This window comes from Phalacrocorax aristotelis, chromosome 1 (genome assembly GCF_949628215.1).
Source record: "Phalacrocorax aristotelis chromosome 1, bGulAri2.1, whole genome shotgun sequence".
In the NCBI taxonomy this organism is placed as follows: Eukaryota; Metazoa; Chordata; class Aves; order Suliformes; family Phalacrocoracidae; genus Phalacrocorax; species Phalacrocorax aristotelis.
Genome location: NC_134276.1, coordinates 73,089,400 through 73,114,344, shown reverse-complemented (window position 1 = coordinate 73,114,344; position 24,945 = coordinate 73,089,400). Strand labels below are relative to the sequence as shown.

Genomic DNA, 24,945 nt, shown 5'->3' with positions numbered 1-24,945 from the left:
ACCACACACCTGGTATCGCGGCTCCTTTCAGCGTTGGTGACACGTACCCATTTGCCAGCACAACACTGCATCCACTTGACAGATAGGCAACCTCGTACTTGTAACAACACGCCTTCTCCCCCACTGCAAATTCACCTCATGCATTTCACGAAGGCCCTACGGCCACCCGTGCCGCTGAAACGGGCGGTGGCAGGCGTACTCCTTCCCTTGGCAGCAGCAGGCACAAGGCATCACACCCTTGCTCTAGCACAGGGCCTCACACTTCGCCTCAGGCGTGCAATATCTCGCTGATCTCCCATTTTATTGCTGGCAAGGGTGCTGCGCAGGCAGGCCCGGCCCGGCAGCGGCGGGGCACATTGCCTCACAAGGAAAGGCTGCCGACATCCCTGCCCCGTGGCCTCCCGCCCCACCAGCAGCCCGCCCGCGTGGCGGGAAGCTAAAGCACGGGGCAAAGGTCACAAACACCGGAGAGAAACGTGCCCAGCCGCGAGGCCGCGCGGCGCCCCGCGCAGACCGCCCTGCGCACACCAGCCGAGAACGACCTGCCCGCCCACGGCAGCCCGCCGCCATCTTCAATGCGGGCAGGAGAAGCCCCGATGCCCTCCGTGGGGGAAACAATGAGGGCGGCACCCCAACCCTTCCAGAGACGGGGAGAAGGGAGTATTAAGGAGGCAGGATGACCGCACCAGGACGAGCGAGCGCCTGCAGGAGGCCTAAACTCACGTTTTAAAGAAAAAGGAAAAAAAACCAACCAACAAACCCCAACCCCCCTACTTTCCGAACTCTACCCCAGAAGGGGAAAAGGGGCGGCCTGCCCGCACTTAAAATGGCGCCTGCTTCCGCCCTCGTCCTGTAACCCCGCCCCCCTGGGACGGGGGCGGGGCGGCAGCGGGTGTGCGCCTCTCTGTGCGTGTGCGCGCGCGCGCGTCCCTGGAATGTCCCCGCGGGCGCGGGCGCGCGCGCGAGGCGCTGACCGACCATCCCCCTCCCCCGCCTGCCCGCCCGTGACACAGGCGTCAGGAGACGCAGCGCGCCGCGGGGCACCCGCCCCGCTCCGCCCCCGCCCCCGCCCCCTCCCCCTCCCTCGCCCCCGCCCCTCGCTCCTCCGCGCGCGCGCGCCGCGGCCCGGCCGGAGAGACGGCGGACCCGCACCGGCGGCTGCGGCAGCGCGATGACGGCGCGGCGGGAGGCGGCGGCCGCCGCCGCCGCCGGCTGCTGCTGCTGCCCCGGCTCCCCCTTCTCTCGCGCTGCCGGTGGTGGCGGTGGCTGGGTGGCCGGCTGGCGGGGCGCGGCGCTGCGCTTCGCCCTGGCCGTGCTCCTCCACACGGCCCGGGCCGAGAAGGAAGGTAAGACCCAGATTCCCCTTCCTTTCTTGTCCTTCCCCGCACCCTCCTCTTTCTCCCGTGGGGGTTGCGGGGCCGTTGGCGGTCCCCCGTGGCGGCGGTGAGCGGTCTGGGGCGGGGGGCGGCTGGTGAGGCTCCCGGCCTCGCCGCCCCTTCCCCCTCGGCGGGGCCGCCGGGTCCCGCTGTCCGCCGTGCGGGGTGTCGCTGCCGCTGTCTGTCCGTCTGTCCCTCCCTCCTTTCCCCCCTCCTTGCCGCGGCTGCCGGGGTGAGCCGGCGGGTCTGCGTGTGTGCGTGTGGTGGCGCGGGGGCCGCTGACATCGGGGCGGACTCGGTGGGGTTTCTGCCCCCCGGCAGTGGCGGGGATGGAGCTGGAGCTGCCCTTTAAAAAGGAGAATGGTGGTGGTGGGGTGTGTGCGTGTGTGTGTGAACCCCAGGGTTTCTCGCGTGGAGCTGGTTTCCCCGCGGCAGGCTTCCAGCGGGAGGTGGGAGCCGAGCCAAACAGGCGGGCAAACCTGCCAGGGAAAGGGCAAAAATGCCCGCTCGGGGGTGAGGGCGAGACCCCCGTTACCCCGCCACCCCCCGTCCGGGTTTCTGACAGGTCTCTGACGCCTCCGTGGGGTCGGTGACCTTTTCTCCAAACTTCAGTGAAAAGTCAGACAGGGGACTTTTTAACTTCCAGGGCCTTTGACTTTGGCACATTGTCTTTTCATTGTGGTTGAACAAGGGAAAAAAGCCCCGAGCGAAACACCTAAGCATATTCTGTAGCATTGCTGAGAACGGCTTTCAAGCATTTCCAAGGTGCAGACTCATGGTCTACTTAAAAGTGTGGCTGTGTGGCAGTGTTAACAAGCAGCAGATAAATGTAATGCCTTACAGAAGTAGGTGAAACACATTTACTTTAGCTGATGCGAGAATTTACTTTTCAGGCAAGTTGCTGCGCTGGAGGAGGGTATATTGGAAGGAGACTGAGATGTTTCAGGCCAGGTGAGGTCTGAGAGGATGAAATAGAATAAGAATAAAAAAGAATAAGATTCCTAAGGAACAGGAGTTTAGTGAGGAGGCTGTAGTCACTCATGTCTCTAGATCCAGAACTGAGGGGAAAAAATGTATCCTAATAATGTATATATCAGAATAAACGTAGCTATGTCCTTAATTTTTGAATGAAGAGCTCAATTTGAGTAATTTCCTACTAACTTGTCTTTACAAATAAGATGATGTTGATATTAAGGTGATTAAAAACACCAGTCAGTTTTGAGTCAGCCACTCTTGTTCACTTGACCTTGTCTTCAGAAAATTTAACATTTAGAAAATACTGTGGAGAAGATACAGTATCTTCAGAGTGATGAGAATTTGTCAGTCAGTTTAGTCTGTAGTGTCTTAAGGTACTAGAAAAGTTCAAATGCTTCAGAAATACCTATTTTTAACTCTGATTTTGATTGCATTCCATTACAGGTAATAGCTTATATGAATTCATAAGCTTTATCAGTGATGTCATATACTGGTATGGTGGAATTGATTCATGCCCAAAAGTTGTGACAGCTGGGACCACGGTCTGGTTTTGTTCACTTGTGGAGGAGATACTGTTTTTTCTCTATGGACTTCCTTGGCATTCCTAGATAAACAAAGGGAGGTTTAGACTCACAGAGTTTGAATGGAACAAGAAAATAGAATAGTTTATACTGATACCATTTCCTTCTATTGATACAGTCTATTACTTAAAACTTATCCCAGCAACACTTCTGTCATTTTCAAAAAATGAATTTGGTTCTCACACAGAACAGAGATTTTTTTTTTTTTTTTTTTTTAGTCTTGTCTGATTTCTGACACTCATTTCTCTTCCCAAGTTTTCTGCTGCTTGAACATAGTTTATGAGTAGTACATCTAGACTCACTAAGTCTTGGTTTGCTGTTTCGGGTTTTTGTTCTGGTTGGGTTTTTTTTAATTCATCTTTTATGGACTCCTTAGAAGAATTCTTTGATAATATCCATTTGTGGGTCACACATTGAAAACTGTTGTCTTAGAGTTGTCACTTTGTTGAGTGCAATGGCTGTTTATGCCCTGGATGAAAGAACAGTGGAGTTTTAAAGCAAGACAAAGTCAAAAGTGACTTGTGAGATCCAGTCCCACTGATCCTAAACTTCAGTCCAAGTGCCAGTCTGCAAGGGGCAGTAACTGAGCATAGGAGGGAAGGACCACCTTGGACAGTGGGCCTTTAGACTGAGGTAGGAGCTCAAAATGAAACAGGAGTTCAGAAGAAAAGAGGGAAGGGTGTTTCAGGCTCTGTCCTTCAGTGCCTTAGCTTCTATCAGGTTGTGTCAAGTTAAACATAGTAAGACTCAGTTTAAAAAAAAAAAAAAGAAATCTGGAAGTAAGGAAATAGCTAGGAATATCCTTTCCATCTCCCAAATGTGGGCATACACGTTTCAGGACAGCTGCAGGAAGGAAGTTGTGGAAAGGGATTAGAACTGAGGTTGTGCATTCTGGCTCCTGTACTATTTCTATGCTGCTGAGTTGAAGGTGACTGTAGTAAGACACAGTGCAGTCTATATTCCAGAGAAGCTGCTACAGAAAAAAAATGGGTAGAAGCAGGTATTTGGATAGGAACAAGAGAAAGGTAGATTATAGTATCACAAAATAGACTGAAAAATGAAGGTGGAGTACACTGTTTTCCTCTTAACTTGCATGTATATGAGGAGAAACTGGGGGAAAGATGGAGCTGATGCACAAAAGAGTAATGCCAGCTTCAGGCTTGTGTGGAGATAGAGCAGCAAGCAGTTCTTTATGCAGCTGTCATGAGTAGGAAGAAGATTGATGCTGGAGTGTTCTAGATTGACATGACTGCTTCTGGTCCCCAATCTTAGTTAAAGAATTTAAGGGTAAAAACGTAACATAAACATCTTTGCTATTTGTCTAACAGCAAAAAGCAAAACTTAAATTCTTTGTGTATACAAGCTGTAAATCAAACTCATGGGAGCAGTGATACTGCTGTATACTGTCTGTGCTAGAGAAACAGAATTTGTGGAAAGTATCTGGTATCTGAACAAACACAAAAGCAGAGAAAAAACTGCATATGGACCAGCCAAAAAAACTTAAAACATCAACATCAATTTCAGACTAAACACTGATGTGACTTCTCTCTCCTTCTTTTCTTTTTTTTTTTCTTTTGATCTAGCTGGGTCCTCAGTGCCCATGTATTGCTGAGGAATGAGTAAGACTGAGAAGGCTGTAAAATTTTTGTTTGGGTTTTTTTTTTTTTTTCACTTAGGAAATCTGTGAACCCATAGCAAAAGAATGACATGGCAGGAATAAAACTCTGCATTCAGTCTCAAAGAGCCTCTCATCATTTAGGAAGGGCAAAAATAACTTAAGAGTTTCTTCCGCAAATACATACGATTTTCAGGCTTTTCGTAGGCTCATTCTTTCCCAGTGTAATTATCACGTTCTCTATTGCCACATGGATTGAAGACAACTTTTAGTTCATATTTGAGCATGTGCAGTTTTTGCTTTGGGTTTTTTGTTTGTTTTGGCGTTTGTTTTTGGGGGAAGGGGGGGCGGGGAGCAGTGCACAACAACAGCCTTGTCTGTTTCAGGTTTTCAGGTTGAAGGAAGCCATAGCAATGCCATTAAGCCTTATGGTCATTATTATGTTTTGAAGACAAATGTCTAACAGCATGCTTTTTCACCTGAGAACTGTTTTGTGTTTGTTTATTTATGTTTATTTATATTTTAAAAAACCTTAATTTTATACAACAGCAATTTTTTTAAAATTGCTTTTTATTTGGACAGCTGGCTGGAAGCCTGTTGAGACTATTTTCATAGTTCTCTTACCTACCCACCTGCTCACAAGGTTGGTGCAGTTAGAGCAAGGTTGATATATAGGCTAGATTCAATCCCTAGCCGTAACTTTTGAAGTTACATCTTAGCTCTGGATCTGGTAAAGATTTCTGTTTAAACATCTAAGATCTGATACCAGATAGGTCAGTGAAAATGCGGAATGTTCTTTTTTCTAAAGCTTGACATAGTTTCTAGGTGTTAGTAGAGAATAAGATAGTTACTGAGTATAAATGATAGCTAAAATAATGATGGAAGAGTTGAAGGGAGGTGTTGTCATTAGAACAGTGCACTGGGATGCTGGAGTTCTGGTTCTGTTTTTGTCATGCTGTCTAATCTCAGGCAAGTAGCTTTTCCTTTTCGCTTTTTACCTACATCTAAAATGGCAATCCAGGGTACTTCATACGAGTATCGAAAGTAGACTAGTGCTGGATGGTGATGGGGAAGGAAGTTTATATGTTTAAAATAACATCATAAAAAACTCGTCACAAATACTAGTTGTTTGTCAGATCCTACAGTCAGAACTAGTATAAAGTATGCTATCATTTATTTTAATGCTGGTGTTTTAACCCTGACTTCAATCAAAATGTGATCCAGAAAGAATGACCTCAGTGAAACTGAGAAGGCTCTAGCAGCTGAAGTAGCACATTAAAATCATGAACAGTGTGAGAAAAACACAGTGAATAAAAATTCACCATGCTGTCTCACTGTGGTTTTGAAACCTAAGTATGGGCGAGCTGATAAGGTTTGCACTATGTCTTTGCTCTCGTGAATGATAAATATTAACCACGTGCTTGGATTGAAAGGTCTCCTACTTGTCTGCAGTCTTTGGGCTAAATTAAATATAAGGAAAAATTGTAATGCAGTGGACAGGAAGTTGAGACCTCATGCTCTCTGTGACCTTCTGTGTCATCTTGAAATAGTGGCTGTTCCCTCCTCTGCATCTCTTTCTCCCTCACCAGTGTCCAGTTATATTGCATGTGTGAGGCAGACTGAGGTACCCGCACCTGCAGAGGTCGATTGAAGGATAGTGTGCTGCAGTTCAGGGCCTTGGATTGTAAACTCTTGAAGGAACTCACTAGGTATTTGTATAGTGCCTAGTGTGATGAAGCCGCTCCGAAGTTTGCAGAAGTCTGTAGGCATTACATTAATTAAAGCTTTCAGTTTTGATTTTTGTGATTGATTGCCAGCCAGTATTGCAATACGGGTTACTTTGAGTCATTTGGATAGATTTGTGCATGTTAACATATCTACTGTTTGCATTTAAGCTTGGATGTTTGCTGTGTGTCACTTTATTTCAAAACCTACCAAAATTTACTCTGCTTAAAGCCACATGTGCTATGATTCCGTGGTGTGATTTACTAAGTTTACAAGTGTAAAGAATCTTTCAAACTATAAACTTGGTAAATGAGCTGGGAGTTTGACAATGAATGGTGGATGTTGTGGTTCATGCATAACCAGTAAAAGTTGTGTGGCTGAAGTGCAGGCTAGAACCAGTTTGGTTTGTTTCTGTGTTTGTGGGTTCAGCAAGAATAAAAGTCAGTAAAGATCCGTTTTATTTCTCATGCTAGTAACTGCTGTCCAGTGTGGTGTCTCTGACTTCGTCAGTCTACAGCATGAACTTACCTGGGTGTAGGAGTAGCTGTGAGAAGGTGTCTTTTTTTCTCTAGAACACAGCATTTGAAGTAAATCTGTACTCTTCATGGTAATAAGTAGAGGTACTTAAAACTGGACTGGGTAATACCTTTAGCTGCCTGCTCTAACTGGATCGGCTCTGACCAGGCGTCTGGGCTGGAGGCGTCTGGTGTCACTTCCAGCCTGCGTTATTCTGTGGTTCCTAAAGGTGGGTGCGCTGGGTGCTTGTTACAGAAGCAACTGATGCAATCCATTCACCTGTGGTAGTTGCCAGATTCAAGTTTACACTACAGTTATCTTAAAAATCCTTTTTTTTTCCTAAACAAATTTGTTGGTATTTCAGCATTTTAAATTATTAATACCAAGATAGAGGATGCAGAATTTCTTCTTGCATGGGAAATATATTGATGCATTGCTGAAACAGCCTTTATTTTGTAATTGGCTCATTTGGCATTGGTGATCTAGCTCATTAATTGGAAATATGAACATAGTTCAACTTAGTTTGCTCACTGTCACCCATCTTTCTCATATGGAGGAATTGCTACTAAACAGTCCATATATGGAGGCATTAATTCTTGCCACGAACTTCCCTTTTTCCATTTTATGAAGCTTATAAACTGAAAATGTAGATGCCTGATTTAGAAAACCAGAGGAACCAATGACCATGAGAGTGAAAGGGGAGGTATTTATCTTTCTAGTCATAAATACAGGCAAAAAATAATCCTGTGTCAGATATGGGCTTATTAGAGGCAGCTGGTAAAATTTTAACATGTGATGCAGGAATGTGAGATATCTCTGTTTTCAGAAATGTCTACATGGAATAATTAGTGATCTACGACTGTAGCAAGGAAGCAATGCAGCATCTGCATTTAATGGTTTTTAAAATCTGTATTTAACATTTTCTAATAAGTAGGCTTGGATAACTTGTGCTCTGGAATATTAAAGGGACAAGGGGCTAAACTCAAGCGTACTCTCTCTGTTTTTAAAAACAACCTTGGATGTAATGGGGAAATCGCAAAGAGCTCAAGAATTGTAATGTAATTCCACTCTGAAAAGGAGGAAGAAAATTGAGGAGTTTTGCACTAGTTTGAGATTTTCCTGCTATACTACTTAGATCAATCTTCTCACTAAGACTATCATAGAGGCATTTTAATATCTCTCATCCTACCACCTGGCATGCATAGTGATAGTGAACTGTCTGAGAACAGCTGGAGTTTTACTATAATTATTGAACTGGTTTTAAGGATACTTGGATGAAATTTAATGGAAGGAGGTGTACAGGAAATGAAACTCTGTACCTAACAGCTCCTTCTGGGTACTGTATGAAGTTACAGAACATTATTTAATAGACCTGTTTAGCTGACTCTAATACAACATGCTTAGGTTATTGAAGTTATTTGTCTAATGTATCTGCTAACTGTTATTAATAAAGCAATCTGTCTCAACAATGATGCCTTAAGGCTTATCTGAGAGGCTTTTTCAGTTGAACATCTAGCTTTATGTTGGACTGTACACATTTGGTGTAATAGAATGTGCACAGACTTTAAAAAGTTACTTAAAATACCAAACAACCCTTGGTCATAGGGTTTTTTTTTAGTTAAGTCAGGAAGTACAGCTGATAGTGGTGTTAAACAGATTAATTCACCATTTGAGGGAGTGATGGTAGGAGACAAAGTTGTAGACAAGCATGGTACTGATTTAAATTTGAAACACTTGTTTCCACTAAACCTCTTGTATACCTGTTCTTCATTAACTTGACTTTTTAGATCCATAGACTTGAAGTAGAATGGGGTCCTTGTAGAGGAGGGTGGTAGTGAAGAAAAAAATGGCTGAGAGAAGTTCTCAAAGAGGTGGTTTTTAAAGAGGGAATTTTAGCTTTCAAAAACAGAAAGCTTTCTCATTTCCTTATGGGCATATACTCTGTTGGAAACACCTCAAGGTAGTTTCCTCAGTGTGAAATTGGATGGCTTCAGCATAGTTTGAGGTGACTGGCTTATGAAATTTCTTTATTTTTGTAATAGATAAGCTGCAGACTGAAAATGTCTGGTTCAGATTGAAGACGATAGAAGATACTGACACTGAGATAAAGAAAAGAGCTATTTTTCATTACATCTGCTTCCACTAGGGGATTTTTGAGTCCACCATTTGAGATGTTGATATAGTACATTAAGTGAATGTAAAAGCTGGTTATCTGAAGCTTGTAAATAAATACGAAATCATCTAGCAATGCAGAAGCAGTTTGTCACTGATTTACACTAAAATGTTGTACAAATATTTGCAGGTGGAATTTGTAGATGATGATAAAAACTATCCAGGCAAACATAAACTGCGGGGTGTTTGGTTTATTTCCAGCAGTGGTTTGTGCTCTACCTTGGAGGCTTGTTACAAGGAGTTCCTCCTGGCTCTGTTCTGGGACCTGTCCTGCTAAATATCTTTGTCACTGATCTGGAGTTGGAGTGTACCAAATCTGGGGAGCAGTCAGTATTCTCAAGGGCAGGGCTGCATTTCAGAGAGGTATAAACAGGACAGAGCAATGAACTGACAGGACCGTCATGACATCAAAAAATGACAAATGCGAAGTCCTTCATGTGAGACAGAATAACCACTTGCAGGGAATACAAGCTGGAAATGCTATACATGAGTCAGCAATGTACCCTGGCAGCATGCAGGAGTGTAGCCACTAGACTGAACAAAGCGATTATTCCTGTTTAGTCAGCATTTAATAGACCACACCTAAACCACTGCATCCAGTTTTGCTCTCTACTGTCCTTCTGGAAGGCCGCAAAGATGGTCGGTGGGCATGTGACCCATGAAGAGAGGCTGGGGGACCCAAAGCTGCATGGAGATGAGGCTTTGGAGGGACCTCGTGGCAGCCTGCAGGTATTAAAGTAGAGGTCATGAGGAAAATGGAGTCAGACTCCTCACAGAGGTGCATGGCAGTAGCCTGAGAGACAATGGTCATAAACTGAAACAGGGAAAGTTTGTTTTCTCTCAGGAGTTGCTGGTCTGTGACGATCAAGTAAAAAAGGTACTCGGACACTGTAAAATATAATTGAAAATGCTGTTTATGAGAGCTAACACTATAAAGAGAGAGTAATATAGATAATCTTACATCTGTTTTGATGCTGGGAACCCTGAGTTGTGCAGCATCAAACAAGCCTCCAGTCCACATGCAATGTACTGTGCAGACCCCATCCGTAAAAGAGATCCCTCGTGTTGGTCCTTTGAGCTATTGTTGGATTTCCTTGCAAGCGAACACCTCTACTCATAATTTCTACTGTCAAGCAGAGAGGATGCTCGCATGAGAATTCTAGCTGCGCTTCTAGATAAAGGCAAGGCCACCCAGGTGGCGTAACGGTGCCACGGTACCAAGTGGCAGCTCCCTGCAGGCTCCTCTGTTACAGTGAGCTGGCTGGGCTCATCCCGCAGCCAGCAGGTGTGTGCAGCATAGCACGGGCCCGAAAGCCAGCCTGTACATACAGCATAGCACAGGCATGGGCCTATTCAGGTTAGCTTTTGCATGCATCGCTGGCTGTTTAATGTATTGTGTGGTCTTCCAGTCAGGACCACTACAGTATTCTGGCTTGACATAATGATTCCATATTTCACCATGAGGACAGTTAGGCATTGAAACAGATTCCCAGAGAGGTTGTACAATCTCTGACCTTGGGAGGTTTTCAAGGCCCAGCTAAACAAAAGCCTAAGTAACATCGTCCAAATTCATCATTCACTGGGCTTCATCAGAAGGTTGAGCTAGATGTCATCTTAAGGTCCGTTCCAACCTGAATTGCTCTGTGTCTGCATTTTGGAGCTCCCTCATGATCTTAAAAACTTGGTAGGAAGTTGTGATAACTTTGTTGCAACTGATAGGAATATCTGTAAGATGGGAGAGGTCTGGGTTTCTGTGTAACTCCGTGGTGAAATCAGTGTTGTGACAGTAGTAAATTAGATACAAATTAGATAGAGGCAGAGTTGTAATTGGATTCAGGGTCACGTGTTGCTGCATCACTAAAGAACTGTGATCATAGAATAAAAAAAATACCCTGTTGGCCATTTCTTGTTTCTGTAGTCATGTATCATGCAGGCTTTGTTTGTCTGCTAGTTTTCATTCTTTCTCTTGAAAAATTTGTTTCAACAGGAATATTTGTATCCTATCCTTCATGTGAAGGATAATATAGCCATTAGTTTCCATCCTTGCTAGGTGCTGGTAATGTGACAATAAATTGGATTGTGCTTGACATGTTAATATACAAGATGTATTAAACTAATACTTAACAATCTGCGCAACTCTGGTATCTGAGGAAACACTGACAGATCTGGTTATTGCAAGAAACAGCCAAACTTGGCAACATTCAACAGGGGACATGAAGTACTTGGTCCTTACTGGAAACCGTATCCTTCTCGTATGTTTGTGTTGGTGTTCTGGGCCTGTGTGTAACTTCAGTCTGCGGAGCCAGCAAAGGGCCATCCAGTGGTACCAGAAATGACTGTTATCCAGTGAGACCCTTGCCCACAGCCATCCTGCTACTTAGTTCAGTGATAGAAATCACTGAGACTACTCTTGCCCTCTAAGTTGTTGTTCCTAAATGTAAGAAGATAAGGAAGGTGCATGTGGGGGCAACTGTTATATAGCTGCCTTTACATTATCATATGCCTCATCAGTTGCCTTTCATGTAGCTTAACTAGGTCATGATCTGCCCAAATAGCTTTGGCTAAACTATATCTTCCAAATTATGAAAATATTAATAAATTCCTTGGTTTTGGGGAAACCTGATTATATCTAATGCTGAAGGAGAGATAGCTTTCATTGCCAGAGACTGAATCTTAACAGGTGAAGTTACTCTGCCAATTAGTACTACTGAATATCATTATCTGATGGAGGAAAGACTGAAACAAACTTCCAGTTCATCAGGGAAAATTTGATCAGAGTTCCAGTACTTGATGAGTCCCATGAATTCTTCCTTTGATTAAACTCAGTTTCTCTAGGGAAAAAGACATCAGAGTAAGGAACTCAGACATTGAATAAAAAATTTATTCAGCATTACTTAACTGTGCTTTAAAAGAAGCTGTATTAGGGACCAAAAAAAAAAAATCTAATGCTGAAGGGCCATTTCATGTAGCAAAGGTGTGCATATTTATGTTGGGACTAGGTACTAGGCATGTCAAAGTAGAAACGAGAGGTATTTTTGATTGAAGATGATTTACTGTTGTCTCAGTTAAGGGGCAGCTTAGTGGTGGTTGCAGTCTTTAAAGTAGAATTAGATGACTCTCCAAAACATATTCTGTAACTAAGCCTAAGGGTTTGGAATTATTGGGTGAAATTGTGATCTGTGTTGGACAGTGTCAACCTTGGTCATCATAGCAGTTTCTGAAAGAGTCTGACCAGAAGAGATCAGATGTTTACTTCTGAGGGGTAACTGCTTCCACGGCGTTTTGGGTAGCTGAATTGAATTTCTGCAGGTAAACATATGTGTTTCATTTCCATATGCCTGCTTGTGCCTTTAATTTCTTATTTATATTTTTGTATTTTTTTCCTCCAAAACTGAAATTCCCTATTTTGTTTCATTCTTCTTGCCCTCTATTTTATCTTCTCTCAAAACATGCTGCAGCTGCTCTTCTCCACCCATTTCTTTTCTGGCTTTATCAGACATTGCCGCCAGCTTTTTCCTGGTGGTCTGTGTTCCCACACGGCAAGTCAACAGGCTGCTTTGCTAAACAATAAGTAGTGTTACTGCCACATCCTTAACACTAGGGCTTTAACATTAGGCTTTTCCTACCTTTTCCTGACCTTTGATTGTTGTATGTATAGACCTCATACGGTAGCTGATTAAGCATTATCTTCCTGCTCTTTTACTTGTCCTCCAGGCTTAATAGCTGTTTCCAGTGGGCACTTGAGTAACAGTTGCCACGTGAGCACAGCGAGGGTGGAGATGCTGCGCTCCTCCCTTGCAGTGCGCCTCCTCTCCGGTTGTAATTTTGTCCTAACCAAGTAGCAAGTGTTAAGCAGCAAAATCTGAATTAATGCGTTGTCCAAGTTCCGTTGTTGCTCTATAAATCTGTGCAGTTCCACTCTGATAAGTGACTTTAAAAAAAAAAAAAAGGGGGGGGGGAGGGTTTGGAAATCAGGGTAGGGAGGAGAGCAGAACTCTTGCTCAGTAGGCCACTGCTTCAGTGTCATAACATTGATTAAGATAAGTGATACAAAGCATCCTCTGTAGCAGGTAGCAAGGTTAGGAGTAAGGACTGAAAGCTGAGCAGTGTCCACAGAGCATGAGCTGTAGCTCTTACCTGACTGCATTCACGTTGCCAGCAAGACATGTAGATGTTGGGAGGTATCTGGCGTTGTCGTCTTCCTGTTCTGTGGGGTTCTTTGGAAAATCTGAAAATCCATCCTCCTTCTTCTTTTCTGCACCACAGAGCACAGTTCTTGCTCTTTCTGTAGGTTTATTAATGCCATTAATCAGCCTGCATGTACGTTTTAAGTAGGTGTTTGCACTGAGTTGGCACAATCAATTTTTTTGAGTAAGTAGGTTTTGTGTGTCTGTTCAGTGGCTAATTTCATAAGAGTGCAAGTTTGGAAGGCTGACATTAATGGTGATAGTTACTATTATTGTCAGTTAATGCATTGTTCGTCTGAGGCGGCAGAATCTGTGAACTGTCATTTCTTGTAAACTACGTATTAAATATTTCTATATGCTGAAAAGGTTAGGGTTCCAATGAGTCCGTGTTACCTGTGCACAGATCAGTTAGCAGTGCTAAACGAGTAGTAAAACTTACTGCCACAACTAGAAATTTCTGATCTAAAATTTGACAACTGAAGTGTGATGACAATTTAAGAATAGTTTGGAGGGGCTGCCGTTTTCCCCCTCTCTCATTGCAGGACAGGTTATATTGTTCTTGAGGCTATTCCAATGAATTTTGTGTCTGTACAAGTTCAATAATGACAGATTTACAGAGGTATAACCTAATTTAGCATACTGAAAATCTAAAATATTTCAAATCCCCATCATTAGAAAGAATAAAAAGCCATAATTTGTATGGCCCAAAGCCAGAAAAAAAGATGCTATTTGCAGATGTTTGGTTTCTCTTTTAACTTCCATTTCAAAATTTCCATCTCTTCAAATGATTTATGAGAAGCTTCCATGGGTGTCAGGAGTATTGTTCTCTTTAGCTTCAAATAATGCGTCTTTCCCCAGATGAGAGAATTATTTATCCTTTTCTTTTTTTTACATGAAAAATAGGTGCATTCATACCTTCCAATGAAATCTTCGTGAGAAAAGAGAGTTGGATATTTTTTCCCAAGAAGCATTTTGGAGCCAGCAATTAAATGGCTTTGAAGGAACAAATAAAATTACTGAAATGTTTAAAAGCAAAGCAGCAAATGTTTTTAATAGGTATTTTAAATCACCTAGTAACTTTTAAAGTAGTATTTGATTTGAAGTGGAGTTCTATGACATTTACTGCTACCATTTGAAATAGACCATTTTGGTCAATGGCAGATAACTTTTTGAATTCCTGTTACAAAAAAGTCAGTTTAAAATAAAAATTGCTCTAGCTGAAGAGGATGAAAATGCAGATTCCTGTAAAGTGGAAATACAGTCTGAGTACAGAGTAAGCACCTGAGAATAAAGGTATTTAAATAACGTGTGATTCTTTTTTCTTTCTATCTAAAATCATCTAATTTTCTTAGAAAAACAACTAAACGAAAGCAGACTGCTAGGTGCAGTACACATTACTTCCAGTGACCTTTTTTGTTTCTATGGTTTTATAGCAAGGGTATATCTATTACACAACACATCCAATCAGTGCAAACTCCATAAAAGAAATCTTGAAGCAGTTGCACCATCTTCTAAAGTGTAAAACAAATGTCATGAGCCAGGTGCATGAACTGTGTCTTTGGGATGGAGACCTGCTTTCTTCCTTCCTCAGACTAAGTGGTAGATTCATTGTCTGTCTGGGGCCTGTGTTCCGAATCAGAATTGTGCTATCACTTTCTGTTTTGTGGCTGGCTTTAAACACTGAATTGATCGCTGAATTCCTAAAAAATCTGCATCAGCCTTAACTAAGTGGAAAAGAGATGAGTGGATGAATGCAGTGTGACAGTTTTCCTTGCTAGGAAACGGTCTTGCTGTGTGAAGGAGCTTGTCTTGTATCTGAAGTCAGCAATGATACATGAGTTAGCGAAAGATTTTATGAAGACTTAGCTGGGTAACAGTGTACACACTGAAATTTGTGCTGTTGTGTGAAGTGAAATACAAATAATTTGACCTTTTTCCCCCCTTGCTGTGGAATAGTGGGTTGTATGCTCAGATACTGCAGCTGTTGAGCTTGTATTAACTTGGGCATAGGTTGGTGCATATGAACTTACTTGAGTACGTGTTGTCTAAAGTCGTAAAAATAACTTTTTACAATCAGTAGTACAAAATGAGGTTTTTAATGAAAATTCTACCTTTTTGTTACTTAGCTTAATAAATTCATTTTTCATTTCGCATGATGATTAAAGTGCATTATCTAGGAATGTTCCTATTTCAACTCTCTAATATGTAAACAGAAAAAAAAAATTTGGCAAGCTAGCTTTTTGAAGGATGGTAATTAGGGGTTTTAATAAAGAAAAAGGAATGAATGTGTTCGTGTGTAAAAAGGCTTCAAAGTGAGTTATTTTTGCATATGATCTTTACTATTTTGTGTGTATTTACTGTCTGGGCTGTGATGGCTCTTCCTGAGGTCTGCTGGAAAAATTACTAATTTCCCTTTGTTATGGACTACTGGAAAAGAAATAAGCGAATTGTGTATGTAAGTGCAAGAGGATTTAGCTGGAAGGGAAGCCTGCTGGCTGGTGATTCTTTCTTGGACCCTCTTGCCTGAGATTTGCTGGCCCGTAAAAGAATGGTATTTTACATTTCCAGTGAGCAGTCACCTGTTGGGACATAGGCAAAAATTCAGGCTGATAGCTACACCGACTCTTCCATCTTGGAGAATAGGCCTTTCAACACAATAAAAGCTGTTTAAAGAACACTGAACTGGGACGTATTTCTTGAGGCTCACCAGACTTCTGTATTCTTGAAGCCGATAAAAATGGTTGCTTACATTACAGCATAATACTGTTTTTCTTTATCTGTGTAGTATTTATTTTTTTACAAAGTAATTTTCCTTTCATTATAATGTTATTTTATCATTCTGTATCCACCTCTCTGTATTTCACATGATGCTCAGTTTTCCACCGTTCAGGATGATTGAAATGGTGTGATTGCGCATAAGCAGTTAGTTCATAGTCCGAGCTTTAAAACAGACTCATCTAGTTTTAGTTGTGTTGTTTAACCAGTAGTGATACAAATGCTGTAATTACAATTACATATACAGAAGTGAATGACATTTAGCACACTGTAATTAGCTCATGTGGTTATAGTTACCTTGAAGTGAGCTTAGTCATTAAGACAAAGGGTTAGAAACTGGATTTTAAAAAAAACTTAGTGTAAATTAGGAGAGATTTAAATAATCGATCTGGCCCTCTTTTAGTAAGTTGGGACACTATTTCCAGAATATGGAGAAAATTCATAGACTAGATGATACTGGATTGTATAAATACAGCTTATAAGAAAATGAGAAAATTGGTTTAGTCAATAGTTAAGGGAAAAAATAGTTCTTAAAGCATGTAAGAGAATATGTAATGATGACTAACAAAAAAATAAATGAAAGCACTGTATTACAGAGTAGCTGTTCCAGAACTAAGTAATATTTCAGAATAGTGGTTTTATGAGCATATATGCCAGAATATACATTCCTGTTGAAATGAAGAAATTGACAGTGGCTAAATGAAAGGAAAATTTGCAAAGCCACCTTAAAAATCAGAACTCAGTCAGAGTAGGCCTCATAACCTGTGAACCACAGAGAATTTTTTTTATCATTGTGCACTAAGAGTCTTGGCATATTCAGTCGTCTTGCGTTACATGCAAATTTATTCTGGTATGTGTAATTCAGGCACACCTCAAAACTGGTGTTGGCTACAGTGATTTTGATATTAAGTCTGGGTTTACTTTGGAGCATGTAGGATTTAAAAATTTTCTTGTGCTACTCAATGCTTTATAGGTCTGTCTGTAGTTTTTATATTTTAAGCTAAAATATAAAAGGCTTGGACCAGAGACAATTAAATAGGAATGTGTTTGAGCAAAATGTGACCGCTAGCTATATAAACTTGTGAGAAGATGCAGCTTAAGCTTTGAGGAATTTAAGTGAATTTGGTATCTCTTCAGGCCACTGTTTACATTTTTATTACTTTAGGTGTTTACCATCAGGCACTGTGATGTTGTTGGAAAGGGCAGGGGAAAGCGTTTAGAAATCTACTGGTAAGAATGACTACATAGTGTGTTTACTGTTCCAGAAAGCTGTGGACTGGGGGACAGGGGTTGTGGCTGTGGCAGTAGTTTTTGTTTTGCCACTTTTTAAATAAAAGCTTAGAAAATGCTCTCTGCAGAAAAATGTGTTTTGATGCAAGTGGAAAGATCTACATTCATGGTCTTTTTCTGATATCTTTTATGGGCTTTTCACAGAAAAGCAAAGAAGTTTCATTTTAAAGGCTGAAAACTGAAAACAAACAGAAAATGAAACTCGCAGTATTTTTAGCATTTGCTGGCACTTATATCACTTCTGTTGATAGTAACCTACTGTCTGAAAAGAGGAGACCAGGATACACAAGCTAGAAGCTGGAAAAGTTTGAAAGTTTGACCCTGAAATCACTCAATGTGCTAGTAGTGAGAGTGACTGAAATTGTCATGGATTCTCATGAATCTGATAAATTTGCTTCTTGCCAGGTGCTTTCAAAAGGATAAAGTTTTGCTGCTGAGAGGAATCTCTGTGAACATGTTAGAAGAAAATACTCTGTTCAGCATGGGTGAAGAGGAAAGGAGATTGATTCTTCTGACCTTGAAATCTGTGGATATGAATCTTCATCCTTTTCCTTATTTGGGCTGCAAACACGCTAATAACATTTAAAGTTTGACTAATAACGATTAAAATCAGCCTTCAGGGCTTCAGTTGCCTGTAGGGTCAGGAAGAAATTATTTTCCTAATGTGTAATTTGGCTTCTTGGCTGCTGATTTGTGCAGGGGCAGATCACGCTGTGACAGCTGAAATGCTTCCTACCCCAAATGTTAACGTTGTGCCCCTCTCATAGCAGTTGCCAGTCATGTGGCAGAGGTGACCAAAATGGCACAGTCAGCAGTTCTTAATTTGCTGCAGTTTACTATTCCAGACTATTAAAGTATTAGACTGATAATGGAGCATGATGGTATCAGCCTGGACTGGGAAGAAGTTTTTCCAGGAGAAATTGTTGGGGACTTTGCAGAAACAGTCATCTTCCTCTGTAGCATGGGGAATGGTTCACCTAATAAAGCATGCCCAAGTGATCTCATATTTAATTGCCTGCAGAGTCTTTTGGCATTGGTAATAACCTAATCCCCATAGGTGACATAGATACTTTGTGTAAAAGGACAAAAAAGAATATTTTTGGACTTGCTCTGCAGAAGTTTGTGAACTTACTTAGCTCAGGTGGTAGAAGTGCAAACGGTGAGCAACTGCTGCTAGTTCTGGAATGGGCAAGTACTAGAAGGCAGCATTCTGCTCTTTGGGTACTGTCTGCGTTTCACTTTGAAGAAGCCTTTGTCCTCTCTGTAGTCCATATTGGACAGTTTGAGAGCTGCTCTTACAGGGATTTGGGTGATTGTTTATGACTCGTCAGTGGAGCTTTTTTAAAATGTAATTGGCTTTGCCTCATTTGAATGAGGTGACTCGTTGCTTCATCGTGAATTGAGAGTCTGAGAAGTCAGTTGCAAAAACAAGCTTTCATCTCATGAAGGTATAGATGTTTACTTGTCATTTCTTTGCTTTGATGAAATAACTGATAACATAGAAACAAAGGCTTTAAATTTAGTCTAAAACAAAGTAAAAGGTCTAACCACAGAAACTTCATCACCGTCTGAGCTGAGATGTGACTGCTGCAAGATGGCCAGCAGCCAAGCTTTGCGGTGTGTCTGACTTCACCTGGCACTAACTGTCATCTGATCTCTGAAAACATTTCTTAAATGATATAATGATGAATGGCACTTCAATTTAACAGTGTCATCTGCTCAAAATGTTCTGTAACATCTGTTGCTTTGTTCATAAGGTGCTACAAAGATGAAATAACTGCAAGGTGGCTGAAAAGCGTTTGGGGTTTACAGCGGGGCTGCCTGCGTTCAAGCTGCTCGGGTAGAAAGCTTTGGCTTGTTTCTTGGAGCTTGTGTGTGTTATCGTTATGGAAGAATGGTTGCTACTTTCTGCTCTTTGTACCTGGAGTGTATAATGTTTAAAATAGGGGAAAAAAGCCTCAGAAGAATTTAATGAATTTCTAATTTTATGTAAAAACAGACATTTGAAGAAATAACCTTTTGTCTTCTACTGGGTGATGATAGATTATGAATATAAAAAGTTGTTTTCTAATGAACTTTTGTGCCTGATTTCACAGTCAAGTTCTGTGTAATCTTTGTTTCTAGATCAGAAAGCTAGAAAGCGAAAGATTGCCAAAACCCCCAACGTTAGAGATGCAATTCTTTTGAACGTTAGGAAGGTGTGCTTTTATCGATAGGTTCTTTTATTGTGTGTGTTAAACTTGCAATAAATTAAATACATGAGAAAACAATTCATTCTGGATTTGTCCCCAAGTTAAAAACTGATAATTTTCTCTCCATATCAGCTGATCTGTAATTTATTTTTTTTTTTTTGCACAGAGGATAGGCATGACATTTCTATGAAGTTGTGATTAACTGTCATACTTTGCTTTTTAACCTATCATGTCAAAGCTTCATTTTCTTACTTCTTGGGCTGCAATTCCCTCATAGATTTTTTTTTTTTGGGTGGTTTTAAAGACAGAGTATCTTACAGATGTATTGCCAGTTAAATTTACAAGAATTCACTTGTTCTTTGTTTCTAGGATTAAACTTTTAATTGATAGACCTACTCCAGTAATTTAAGTTTTAAAACCCCAAATCTCCATAAGCTGTAGGACTTGATCTAATAACAGCTGTTTAAATGCTGGTTTGTTTCTGTTCTTTTTTTTAAAAAAATCTTCTGTGTTCTCTATAGTTCTTCAACATAAATGATTGCCCAAACCTCCCAATTCTTGGATTAAGGATGACTTGTTTGTTTTGAAAATCATTAAGGTAATAACAATAAACACACACAAAAATTTTTTAAGATATTGCTGACATGACTGACTAGTACCACTCATGCCACTGTTAATACTGCAGGACATGCACGTTGTTTATAATCTAAGCCCCCCCTTTCCCTTTGTGGTGATTTTCACACTTCTGCATGAGCTGAGCTGCATTCTCAGCCTGTGTCGCTGAATGTTAGAATTCTGAGCTGTGGTAGCTTGGAAAGTAATTGTATAGAATTTTGGTTTTTTGGGTTTTTGTTTGTTTGGTTTTTTTTTGCATACCAAAAGAGACTTTTGGAGATGACAGCAGCAACCTTTGTTTTATGTTAACATTTACTTTTGGTCGTACAAAAACAAGGTTGGGGAGTTTGTACCTTTTAGGAGAAGGTATCAAATTATGGGGGGGATGCAGAGTGGGATGTGCAAACAGTAATATGTTAAGTAGCAGGTTAAACTTTGGGTGCTAAGTGAAGTGTCACTAAAGCAGCCAGTGAGGAAATGCTTGGTACAAATACGTGTCAAAAAATAGTGTTTCTCTGTGTGGTAGGTGCCCTTACTCCTCTCTGCCAAGAGTGCTCTTCTCTTATTTTTGCTTTCTGAAACTGATGTCACCTTTTAAAACATCCTATGGCAACGTTGGTGACCTTAAAATAATTGTTCTTGTTAGAACACTGACCTTCCAAGTGGGTGATGAAGGTTTAAACCTTCTTTCAGACTGGGATTCAAATTCCATCTTCCAGAGGCGCACACTATGCTTCTGTGTGCTGGGAAATCTTTAACTTCTTCCTGTTGAAGTTGTTCCTCTCTGCAGAAAGAGGGATGAGTTTTCACTCTCTCAGCTTCATCTAGCTGAATGGTAATGGCAGTCATGGAAAAAGGTCATAGTATAGGGGAGGAGTTATTTATAGGGATTTTTTTTTTAATACAATCTCCTACTTTGAGGTTGTTACTGTATTTTATCCTAAAGACATGCTTTTTTGTGTGTGTGAGAATAGTTTTTTGGTGAGTAAAATTTAGACCGGTTTGAAGTTTTCTTCCCTCTTTAACTCATATTCATTCTTGCACAGATTGTTATGTTTTACAGGAAGGGCAATGCCCTTGTTTCTTTGTTTTTAAAAGAAAGTAGCATTCCCTACATTTTAAGAGGAATTGAAGAAGAATTGCCTGACCAAACATTTAGAGGAAATGAGTGGAGGAGGAATGCTTAATTTACGGATCCTATCTGTGACTGAGGCGTGAAGTTTTCATCGAGTTTAGTCATATGGTGCGAACACTTCTAAACTGTTTTGAAGTTTATTATGTTAATGTCAAGATGGAGAGAGTTGTTGCCACATTGAGGATTAGGGAACAGTGTGAACAATGAACAAGGCTTTCCAGGTACACAGTCACATTTTAAGTGTATAAATGAAACTGAAATTCCGTTTATAAGTGTCAGAATTCTTTGTGGGTTTAGATGCGTTAAACTCCGTTGTTTAGATACCCAGTCAGTCATATTGCTTGACATACTGAGTTAGCTTGGTACAGCTAGTCTTTTTAGGGAACCTAGAAGAAGTTGTTCACTTTGGAGTTAAACGTTTTTATGCCAAAAGACTGATTTGAATTATCATACTTTATTAATATGAACCTCTTGGAGTTCTCAGAGGAAAATTAGTATCACAGGTTTGTGTTTGGTATGTCGTTAGACTCTGCACTGTTATTTTGGTTTGTCATAGCTCTGTCTACAAAATGAGGTACAGCAGATTTTGGATGTTTAAGTTGCTCTTTTTAGTAACAAAATGTTTTTCCATTAAGTAACTTAGTTTTTGTTTTTCTTCTCAGCTTTCATCCAGTCGGATGGCATAATAGAAATGCTGCGTTTTGATGAAGGAGACCTATTGCAGGTATGTAGTCAGAGTAAATCATCTGAACTAGCAATGTTTCATCTTCTTTTTGATAGCTGCTTTTTGAAACTCATGGGTGAGTGGATTTTTTGAAAACAAGGAAACATTAAACTTCAGTAAGTCCAAAAAACCTTTGGACCTTCATTTTTAACGGTATGCTTTGTTGCGTCCTTGAGGTTCTGGATCTTTTGTGTTGGGATTTGGAGTTTGCCACAGGTGCTGTCTGGCCTGTTTGAGTTCCTCCTCCCCCCCCCCAAAAAAAAAACCTGGGGGATGCTTTGTGTTTAACACTCATCTTGATGTAGAGTTGGGATGCAATTGGATAACACAACTAGAGGAACTGTGAAGTGTTGCAAGATTCCCAAATGTAAAGGTGGCCCTTGAGACCAAGTTGCCACTGGTTTTAAAGAAAATTCAAATTACGGCAGTGAGATAACTGCTGTTGCAAATATGAATTTTTCAGGTACAATTTTGTCATTCTTGTCAGCTTTCTTTTGGATTGAGTCAAAGCAGGTAAAAAGTGAACTTTAAAGAATACTGATATTTTGAGACGGTGGTAGTAGTTGGGATGAAAGATGTAGTATCATGGCTTGACACTTCAGAGCTATGTAGTTCTGAAGTTCTAGTGACTGGCATTTCATACGCATGCGTTTTGTGGATTGTATTTATGTTGACAATATCTTTTGTTAAAATTCTTTGATGTTAGTCCTGTGTAGGGGAATAGACAGGGATCGGCGACCGGAAGATCACGGGATGTGACGGAAAGATAGACTCCTCCCCATAGGAGTGGCAGGAACAGGAAGCGCAAGAGCTATATAAGCGTGTGACGCAGCTAAATAAACGGACATTTTGTATCCATCATATTGATGTCTGTGCATCACTGTCCCCAGGGTGGGTAGAGCCCTGTGTCCCGGAGATATGCGGCCCAAGATAAGTTCTCCCGTAGAAGCGTACAGCTACAGTTCTGGTAGTTGAGAGGGAGGAAAGGAGAAAGAAGAAAGCAATTAATTGTTTAAATTATTAGCACACTTGGCATGTGACTGTGTTTAACTTCATTAGTTACCAGTGCAGTGCTTGATTTTCAATTCACAAAATCACAGAACGGCAGGGGTTGGAAGGGACCTCTGGAGACCATCTTGTCCAACCCCCCTGCTTGAGCAGGCTCACCCAGAGCAGGGGGCACAGGAACGTGTCCAGGCAGGTTTTAAATGTCTCCAGGGAAGGAGACTCCAAACCCTCCCTGGGCAGCCTGTGCCACTGCTCTGGCACCCTCACAGGAAAGAAGTTTCTTCTCGTGTTTAGCTGGAACTTCCTGTGTTCCAACTTGTGCCCATTGCCCCTTGGCCTGTCGCTGGGCACCACTGAAAAGAGTCCAGTCCCATCATCCTGACACCCACGCTTTAGATATTTATAAGCATTGATAAGATTCCCCCCTCAGTCTTTTCTTGTCCAGGCTGAACAAACCCAAGTCTCTCAGCCTTTCCTCATAAGGGAGCTGCTCCAGCCCCCTGATCATCTTGGTAGCTCTCTGCTGGACTTGCCTGAGCACTTCCCTGTCCTTCTTAAACTGGGGGGCCCAGAACTGGACACAGTACTCCAGGTGTGGCCTCACTAGGGCAGAGTAGAGGGGGAGGATAACTCTCTTGATCTGCTGGCCACACTCCTTTTAATGGAGCCCTTCTGACCTCCTATCTAGCCTAGAAGAGTCAACAAACATAAAAGCTGTGTAGTTCTGGGCTTGCGATAGTATTATTTGTTTCAGATTTATGAAGGTGTATTTTCTTTTTCCCCCCACCAATTTTAGTTGTTTGGATTTTTTGTTTGGTTGTTTAGTTTTTTTTTTTTTCCATCTTCCACTGCTTGGTCCTTAATGTGAATCAAGAATAACTTACTACAGATTTTGAGATTATAATGTACAAGGATAATGTCCTTCAAAATAATCTAAACTGGTGATAGAAAAGGTTGCAGTTAAAAACAAACAAATCCAACAATCCACCACCACCAAAACCACCAATCAACCAAGCCCCATGTTCCTCATTAAACAGTTGTTTAGATGTCATGTGCTGAACACATTCGTGTAATAGTTACCTATGTAGGCTTATTTTTGGACATACCGAGTGGAATGGTGGAAGTTGTCTATAAAGTGATTACAGGCTTAATTATTGAAGTTTTGACCCAGTCTGTTTCTTTGATGTGTATGGAGATACCACATACCAATATAAATATAAGTGAAAAAAATCACTAGGTTTAGTTTCTTTCTCTATTAGAATATATTTTGTTCTACAAGAGTGGTTTAATAAGAATGTCAGACAGTTGTTGGCCTGATTTTTAAGATAAAAATCATGTAGTCAAATTCAGTTATCTACATTTTAGGTGTTTCTGCCCCCCCCCCCCCCCCCGGCTTTTTTTTAAAACTAAGTAAAAGTAATCTTTCAAATCAGAAATTATCTTATTTATTAATTTTAGCACTCTATTGATCACTGTAGTTCTCAGGACTAGAAAGTAATGGTGCTGCTGTGAACCACCTCAATAATTCTTGTGAAGATGGAAAAGTAAAACAGATTGTTAATCTTTCCAACTTTATTGCAAGACGTGACAGAGGCAGGAAAATTAGTTTAAATATTATGGTCGGACAAAGTCAAGCAATTCTGGATATCACACTGTAAACTTCACAGTGCTTTGGATTGCATTTGGCTGCTGCTTACCCTAATACATTGCTGAATATTTGATGTAAAACAAAGAAAGAGAGACAAAATTTCTAATAAATTGTTTATATATTTTATATTGTGGTTGTGGCTCTTAAGCCAAAAATACATACAAAAGTGAAGCCAGTTCTTTTTAATCAGAATGATACAGCATGTTTTCTCTAGGTTACAATTTATTTGGGTTTTTTTTTCCTGTAGATTTTAATATGGTGACCTCTTGTGACTACTTACTGCAATTAAAAAATAAAACCAAAACAAATACATTGTTGTAAAAACAGATTTACATCTTCTGAACCGCAGTTACTAAATTTTTAAACTCACTGAAGTGTCATTGAATGTTATCTTTCAGACTTTCTGTAAGT

At 41.0% G+C, this 24,945-nt stretch overlaps 1 protein-coding gene across 2 annotated transcripts in view; it reads left to right on the top strand.

The window, feature by feature from the left end:
* Window positions 1-1,102: 1,102 nt before the first annotated feature.
* Window positions 1,103-24,945, top strand: part of TMEM131 (transmembrane protein 131) — a 101,674-nt gene continuing 77,831 nt past the window's right edge. For both annotated transcript variants that reach the window (XM_075093356.1, XM_075093348.1), the window contains exons 1-2: window positions 1,103-1,346; window positions 21,817-21,878. In XM_075093356.1, the coding sequence (XP_074949457.1) occupies window positions 1,172-1,346; window positions 21,817-21,878 (237 nt within the window). In that variant the 5' untranslated portion in view covers window positions 1,103-1,171. The remainder of the gene's footprint in view (window positions 1,347-21,816; window positions 21,879-24,945) is intronic.